This window comes from Triplophysa rosa, linkage group LG22 (genome assembly GCF_024868665.1).
Source record: "Triplophysa rosa linkage group LG22, Trosa_1v2, whole genome shotgun sequence".
Taxonomy (NCBI): domain Eukaryota; kingdom Metazoa; phylum Chordata; class Actinopteri; order Cypriniformes; family Nemacheilidae; genus Triplophysa; species Triplophysa rosa.
This window is the reverse complement of record NC_079911.1, coordinates 10,285,027-10,293,626: the sequence shown is the minus strand read 5'-3', so window position 1 is coordinate 10,293,626 and position 8,600 is coordinate 10,285,027. Positions and strand designations below refer to the sequence as shown.

The following is an 8,600-nucleotide window of genomic DNA, read 5'->3' as shown; positions in this document are numbered from 1 at the left end:
TGAGTTTATGGAGACAGAGAAAGAGTTTGTAACCACTGAGACTCATAAGGCAACATTTTAGACAGGTGCTCAATTTTATATTTAGTTAGTAATGGTATATTGTTAAGACATTGAACTTAAATCATGTCTTGTAAGTTGATCTGAACTCTTTCAATTACGTCTTATAAACTGATCTGAACTCTTTGAATCATGTCTTACAAAATGATCTAAACAGTTCAATATAGAGTTGCGTTAAATACTTTAGACATGATTCAAAGTGTTGAAATCAATTTATGACGCATCATTCAAGTTTGGATGAATTCATAAAACATGATTCAAAGAGTTTCGGATTAATTCATAAGGTGCGTTTCAAAGTGTTGCGATCAATTTGAGACATGATTCAAAGAGTTAAGACCAATTGATTTCCGTTCAATTTGGATGAATTTATCAATTTAGGCTTTTATAGGCATTATGCCACTACTCGGCATGATCACAGTGACAGAACATGTAACCTATTCAGTTTATTGAATCGTGAAGTATTCCACAATCCATTTGAGCATTGTTGATAAAGTACCAGTAAGGTATCTCTGACATAAGCACAACCGTAGAAGAACTAGTATGTGTTGCTTTGGTAGATCGAGTACCTTTGCCGCCATTTACATTGACAACATAAAAGCACAATATACAAACAAATATTGCGCAACTAAAAAAACAGCTGCCATTTACATCATGGATAAAAAACTAACCGCTTAAGAGTTACATTGTAAGATTACATATAGCATTATGGAGCAATAATACCACAGTTCCCAGCTTGGCACGATTCAGTGAATCTGTAATTGAGTCCGACAGCTTTCCAAAGCTATGACGGCCTGATCCTGACAATAACACTCATGCACTTTTAACATCAATATGGATATCTAGATTTCAACCAGCTGTATAAGAACATCTAGATTCATTTAAATGTTTCCAAAAATCACATTTACTTTTTTTTTGCAATTACGTGGAGCACTTAGAAAACTAAGACAAAATGTGCATTTGAGTGAAATTTCTGGTGTACTTTGTTTTGCTATTATGTTTATCGTGCCACGTAAGCGGACCATCTCACAACAATCTTTGTAAAAGCATGGTGATGAGAAGACACTTGCATTACTTTCTACAAGTGAAGAGTGCAAATGAATGACATGCTTTCATCCTTGAATTTCTCAGAAATGTTTTTGTGCAACGCAATAAGCTACAGCTTTCTTCCCGTGACTCCCACCTTTCCATCTCCTTCTGAACTATACAGACACAGATAGCTAGTTTAATCCATTCCTTTGAGCCAGAGGCCACAGTTAAAGTCTGGATCTTTTCAACTTGATTGACGTGACCAACTGTGTTTGGATAGTCCACCCTGTCAAAGTCAGTCCCGTGCAGATTTTGACCAGGTCCATGCTCAGTCTGTCCTCCAAACATGGTTCAGTAGCTTCACAACTTCTTCGTAAAGAACGAAGACAATGGCCACGTCCAGACAAACCCGACCCAGTCGCGGGACTGTGCCTTTGTAGAATCTGTAACGAAAGAAAAGAAGGATATAAGACAGAAAAACAGAGAAAGGAGTGGATGTTTGAACAAAATATAATTTGAAGGTAAAACGTACGCCTGAGGACCCTCGTTTTTCAGAATCTGAAAAGCGCAGTCCATTGTGCTCTTGTAGCGATGGGCCTCCAAACCCTGAATTAAAAAAGCGGATTAAATCATTTTCTAAAATGTAATACAATTTTGTCATTTACATACTCCCATGTTGATCCAAACATGCTTTTATTATGTTGTTTTTCCATGGAACACAAAAGGAGAAATTCTGCTGCAAAGCTCAAAACAGGGTCAAAATACATCATCAGCTATCGTATGGCTTGAAATCTAAAAACTTGAAATATCTAGTATCTCCATATTTTGTGATATTTTTCCTGTTTGTCACTGGGCTTTGCAAATATCTAACCAATAAAACGTATTAAAAAGTGCCTAACAAAACGTATTTAATCATTTAAAAACTACAGTTCTCCTGAAAACTGAATTTGGACATCCGAGGTTTCAAAAGGACAGCGGCGATATGGAGTTTAAACACATTTCACGTTTTCATTTCTGGAGCTTTTATATTTTATATGATCAAATGTCTTAAAATGAGAGATGTTTTGTCAATGTTATGTATAAATTTTGGTTCCTGCTAACCTGCATCCTGGTCTTCACCACATCAAGCGGCGTGTTTCCGAAAACGCTCGCCGCACCGGCTGTCGCACCAAACAACGCTGTAACCAGCGGGTGCATGTCACGATTTGGGTCATCGCCTGAACATAAAGGCAAGATGACTTTTTTGATACCAATTTTTCACCATCGAGGATCATAATTGGATATAAATCTGTTTGACAGATTACTGCTGAATACAGGAGTGATGTAATATAATACTCACCTTTGTACCAGTTGCGCAACAGGTTCATAACATAAAAGCGAATTGCCTGGTTGCTACCCTGTTTCAGAAGTGTAGCAGTCAGCCCTTGATACGTCCCTCGAAAACCTGCGAACAAAGCGGGAACATCGTGAAATCATGTTTTTAAAAACATAATTTACTGCATTAAATGCGTATTATAGTCCTGACTGAGAAAATTACTTGACAACTAACTTTTGTAAAACAGTGTATGACTAAAACTATGCACTTGAGAAATGTCCATGTTGAATTACTTTTAAATATTACAATTATTACATGTCAGAGTAAAAAAATGAATGTAATGACTGATGTAATGTAAAGCCAGTTTGCTCTTTTAATTGAAAAGCAGGACTTTCATATCAATAGATGCTATATTGAGTGTTGGCAATTCCAGCGTTATGGATGTGACATTTTCAGTCAAAACTTGAAATATACATTTTTAGAGAATTGATTACCAAAATATTGAATATGTTTATATTTTACTAAACCCCTGATGATATATCACAGACATCAGAAAAATATGAGCTTTATATTTTAAAAGAGAGAAAAATGCATGCGTTATGGATGTGACATAAAAAGGATGCACGTTTTTGAGAGACAACATACTTTGTAAGATTTCTGTGAATTCAAATCTACAAACCAGAAGCAATAATACCCAACAAATGGAGAAGGGATGCCTCTTTATAGAACATAAACTAGTTACTTTATTTAATTTTTTATGTGCCCATTTATGAGGAATATGGACTGTTATGGAAGTGACAATTCACTTACCAGACATTGGAAAACTATGCATTAAAAATTAAAACAAAAGCTTTAAAAGACACTTCACATGGGTATTTAAAGTCCCCGTGAACTGGAAGTTGCAGTCGTTTTTACTTCCATATTCTGGCGCATTTCCGAGCGAAACAGAATTTCAAATAAAAACAATAGTGGGCGTGGCTTGCGTTTTTCTCTGCGAATTGATTAGATGTATAAAAACAGCCATTGCATTTTGAAATGGAACTGGCAGCAGATGGAAGGGGAGGAGGATGCTCAGCCCAAGCTGTCTAACTCACATCATTTGACATGGACAGCCACTGGAAGTGCATTTTCAGATTTTAATTTAAGATTATGAGGGCACATGAATTTTAAAAAGAGAATGACACACATTGGTAAGCTATAGACAATAAACACTGTAATATTTCATGACAAAATAGGTATTGTCATTTTTTTTTCACTGGGACTTTAAATCTGACCTATCAGTATGGTAAAACCTTTGGTAAAATCATCTTAATGTTTACATTTGTATAGAATTGACCTGTTGTGATTTCTGCCATTCATTTTTCTAAAAGTAGTCTTAAATTGTGTTGGTGTCTAAATCCAGTACCTTGATCTCTGATGATTTCTCGAACACCGTGAAAGAACCCTCGGTAGCGTGGCCTCATAGAGCACTGGTCATGAATGAACTTCACCTGCGAACAAAACAAAAACCAAATTTTGTTGTTTTTACTCATATTCAGATTTATTGGAATGTACTGTATTCCAGAGGGCTAGTTAAAGGAGTAGTTCACTTCAAAATAAGCCCCCATTGACTTTCCGTACTAATCTTTATTCCTACAGTAGGAATAAAAATTGGGGGCTTATTTTGAAGTGAACTACTCCTTTAAGGTCACATCAAGTATGTAACAAAAGTTAAGTCAACAGTCCAACCTTGACCGTCTCCATTGGACAGACCACCAAAACCGCCTCTGTAACTCCTGCTCCAAGCCCACAAAGCAAACTTGCTTTGTTGTCAAGGCGACCCGTGGCATCTCTCATGGGGTTACTAAGTAACTCGAATGTTCCGAACCTGCAATTATGCCAATAATAAATGTTAACCACTAATAAAAAGACACAATAGGAAGGTGTGTGCTTCTTACCGTACTGCTGATTTCGGGATGGAGCCATACAGCAGAGAGCTAAGACCTCTGTACAGACCTCTCAACCCATGATCTTGCACTGTCAGTTTAACACAGTCTCCTGCATGGAGATTTACACGATTGTGTTATTTTTAATCAAGTCCCGCCCATTCAGACAGGAAAGACATGCAGATCCAAACTTAATATACTGTTCTGCTCAAAACAATGAGCTCCTCACCTATGCCTCGGTATCGAGGCGGGTTCGCTCTTTCGTCTAGCTGTAGCTGCGTCTTTACATACTCCGTTGGAAAGGTGATGCAGATTTCAATGCCGCCTGCAATGCCACCTGGGAAAAAAGACATGATCAGCAGGGCCGGACTTAGGAGGATGGGGGCCCCTGGGCTTGAGTTGTTTTCGGGGCCCCGTACCATTTAAAATCATGTGTTTGTTAGCATTAGTAAATGTTTTTTTTCTCCAATGACCAACAATGACACTTGTTCATTGGTTTACACGTTTATAATGCTTGTTTTGACAGTGGGAGCCACAAGTGGTGCGTTTATAGCGTGTAGGAAGTTTCAAACATACTTAAATGTAAAATCCAATCAACATTAATAATCAACATTACAATATCAAGGGGACTAATATAGTTTTTGACATAATCATACAGCCCTACCATTATGTATTTTAAAATTAAAATTAAATTTATTGATCCATAATAAGAAAACTACTAAAAAGGAACAAATGTGTGTGTTCTCCCTGTATTTCTGGAGGATGTTGAGAGATTATACGTCTTGGATCTAAAATTTGAGAACACCTGCATTAACATGAAACCAACAATGAGCAATACAGTTGTCAGCATTTATTAATCTTGTTTATTGTTAGTTAATGCCAAATACAATTGTTCATGTTAGTTCAGGTGCATGTTTTTAAAAATATTAGTAAATACTGAAAATAAAGATGAACAAATGCAGACATGTAATCTAATGCTTAACTAATGTTAACAAATGCAACGGTGTAAAGTGTTAAAAATATATTAGTATTCTATTGAAATTCCATCAGTAAAGCATATGACAGATCTATGAGTTTGAAATGCACATTAAAATTGTATTCATATAATGAGATGAAACGTCTTATTATGGCTTAAATAGTTTCATAATAATGAGATGGGTCCATAGTTTTGTCAAGTCTAACTGAGGTTGTGCAGTGCAAATCGGGCACCCCTCTGTTATAAATCGTTTTAAATCTTTTAATTACTTTATGACTAACATAACATAATTTTCATGTCAAATTCTTAAATGTAAATCTAAGAGACAGTTTAATGCAGCTCACAGGCCAAGAATCCATGAATGGTATATCTGCAAGGTATCATCTTAATTTAGCATTTACATTTTGCCAGAGATCTCAACGTCAGACATGAAATAACTATCTAAACGCAGTTTGAAAAAGCACGAGCAGTTTGTCCCTTCACGCGTCCCGTAGTTCGGTTGTGTTAACTTTGTTTGTTAGTTAGCAGAATGTTTTCATTTTTTATTTACATGGATGGACTTAACAGTGTTTGCATATTATTTACAAGAACCGTTTATGGCCACAGAACGGGAAATATTAGAAATAAACTCTATATTACCTGTTTTTATTCAGAGATGTCTGCAGAACACAACACTTTTCATAACACGTTTTTTGTAAAAGCAAAGAAAGTGTAACAACAACAACAGCTAGTAGACTATACTGCATCTACCTGTGGATGAAACAATCTGTCGTGTTCAGTGAGCGGACACAGACTGTGAGGAGCGAGCGTCAAATGGAAAACGCGGAGTGGAATCATATAGCGGTGTATTCAGAGACAGTTTTTCGCGGGGATGTGAATCCTCTCTACTTCGGCTACCGTTCAATTTGCCTACCAAAGACGGGCGCCAGCCTGTGAGGGCAAATGGGCAGCGGCTCAAGTCACAGTGCCACCCCGTGAACGCGTTCCGGCTCACGTCGGTCCGCGAGTTTCAAAGGAGAAATAACTGAAATAAAACCGGAGGGTGGCGGCCTGGCGGGAGATGGTGACAGGTATGCTCTGGATTCTCTGCCTAAAGATCAAGGTGTGGTGCCATGGGTGTAAAGAATCATTATTTCCTAAATGCTGTTCTTTCGCGTTCTTGTCTCTCAGTTTTTGGTTTTCTTTAAGCACGGCACTGCGATTGCGCTTGTCAGCCATTAGAACAAGCGTCTTAATGAGCAGACACGTTTCAACTGCGGTAAACGTAACGGATAGAATCCACATATGACCAATCAGGAAACGCCAACATGACTGACGGAACGATTAGCCAATTAAACGACATCGTTCCTTACATAAGGCAGTGCTATTGAACATTGGTAGGCCAATGCACAAAGTTTAAATGAAAAATAAAATAACTGGCATATAACTAAACAAATCAAATTAACGACAGCAGGCGGGCCCCCTGAAGGGCGGGGCCCCTGGGCTGGAGCCCAGTCAAGGCCAATGGTAAGTCCGGCCTTGATGATCAGTAAACAGAACTTCATATCAGCGTGTCTAAATTCCATTTAGTGACATCAGCAGCAATCTATGTGATTCACTCGAGCGTACAGCCGTTTCGGTATCAAGGACATGTTTTTTATTTTAGAAGTTGTACTGTGTGTGATATTTTCAACATGCAATTTTACATAACACTGCAACCAAAGAAGCGTTTTTGTTAAGGTGACAATGGTGGCATGGGATTACACAGTAAAAGCTGTTGTTTATGATAATAAAGAACTATGCATTTATGTGTACAAACCATTATAAACTGGTTTTAGCTGAGTCACAATGACTGTAGCATTCAGCCAAGCCAACAAACCCACTAAAGACATGCAGGTCAGTGAGCTTTTATAGTACCACAGATACCAAAACTAGGAGGATTAAAACAAAAAGACAAAAAGTGGAATATAGAATTAAAATACAGTGTAACATTTATACACTGACATGACAACGTAATCTGAATGCAATTTTACTGTTTATTTTTAACATGTGTAATAAGTGTGTAAATGTACATTTAAAGCTCTTACGCTTTGGCCAATGATGCTATTTGAATCATATGGAAGGGGACGTGCATGCAACTGCGGGCATTGGACTCGACACATATGATCTACGACCACGCATGACTGTTGTTGTGCGCTCGGGCATAATGGGGTGTCGCATGACCCACCAAAACATTAACGCTCGTCTGCTTCAAACGCAAACCCAATGAGACATTTACCTGCAAGAATAGCTTTCCACGGATGTGTGATTTTTCTCCCTCCGATGGCAGCGGCCGCTAAATTCCTTTGACCTGGATAAATGTTGGGAATTGGGGTAAAAGTGCCCGTCGAGCACGCGCCACCAGCTCCAAAACACTGCGCTGAGGGAATCCGGGTCAACGGATGCTGTCGCTGCGTTGTGCATCCTCTTTTCGAGATCGCATTTCCACACGGCCCTTCCGAAACAGAGAAGGGCTTGTACAAAGAAGACATGTTTTAATGAGATTTTACCCCTAAATAAAGCGAAGAATTAACAATGCGTCCTTTTTTGCCCGGTGCGGGATGACGACACGTACGATGCGCCTGCCCAATAGGACGGAGCCAATGAACACAATCACAGACGGACCTGAGGCGTGGTGCTGCGGGGCTCATGAATATTAATATGGAGGTCAGGAAGTGAGCTCAGCCATTGGTCCGTTTTCATAATTTGGTTAATTTATTACGCTACACATCTTCTTTAGTATTAAAAAAAAACAAAGAACATGTATGACCAGCACATTTCTTTCTTTCTTTCTTTCTTTCTTTCTTTCTTTCTTTCTTTCTTTCTTTCTTTCTTTCTTTCTTTCTTTTAGTTTGTTAAAAACGAACATATTTATTTAATTACAAAATATCTATATCTATAAATATCTATCGATCTATGTAATAGCCTATAATATAATATAATATAATGTGAATGTAAGATATGACTTTAAATTTAGGGCTGTAAAACGATTAATTGCATCCAGAATAAAACTTTGTGTTTACATAACATATGTCTGTGTACTGTGCATATTTATTTTGTATTTACTTATAAACTCTTACACATACATGCATATATATGAGAAAAAATATATAACAATTAATAAACATGTAATTTCAATTATTGGTAAATATACATAAATAAATACATTTAAATATTTCCTACATGTATGTGTATGTTTTTGTGTTTATAAATACAAAATTAATATGCACAGTACACCGACATTTATTCCGGGTGTGATTAATCACGATTAATCATTTGACAG

The 8,600-nt window shown here is 37.4% G+C and overlaps 1 protein-coding gene across 1 annotated transcript; it reads right to left on the bottom strand.

Annotated features, from left to right (window-relative positions):
• Positions 1 to 447: 447 nt before the first annotated feature.
• slc25a1a (solute carrier family 25 member 1a) lies at positions 448 to 8,085 on the bottom strand. Its single transcript, XM_057320586.1, has 9 exons — positions 7,557 to 8,085; positions 4,553 to 4,660; positions 4,336 to 4,435; positions 4,127 to 4,265; positions 3,804 to 3,888; positions 2,423 to 2,527; positions 2,185 to 2,300; positions 1,616 to 1,689; positions 448 to 1,526 (listed from the first exon to the last, which is right to left on the bottom strand). The coding sequence occupies exons 1-9, from the start codon at positions 7,807 to 7,809 to the stop codon at positions 1,412 to 1,414; spliced, it is 1,095 nt and encodes a 364-aa protein (XP_057176569.1). The 5' UTR covers positions 7,810 to 8,085; the 3' UTR covers positions 448 to 1,411.
• Between the last annotated feature and the right edge of the window lie 515 nt (positions 8,086 to 8,600).

Excerpts from the sequence above, each read along its gene's own strand:
- slc25a1a (XM_057320586.1), bottom strand. The coding sequence starts at position 7,809 with ATGTCTTCTTTGTACAAGCCCTTCTCTGTTTCGGAAGGGCCGTGTGGA. Across the intron at positions 3,889-4,126 it reads GTCCAATGGAGACGGTCAAG|GTGAAGTTCATTCATGACCA; the intron begins GTTGGACTGTTG and ends TTTTGTTCGCAG. Across the intron at positions 2,528-3,803 it reads AGAAATCATCAGAGATCAAG|GTTTTCGAGGGACGTATCAA; the intron begins GTACTGGATTTA and ends CTTTGTTCGCAG.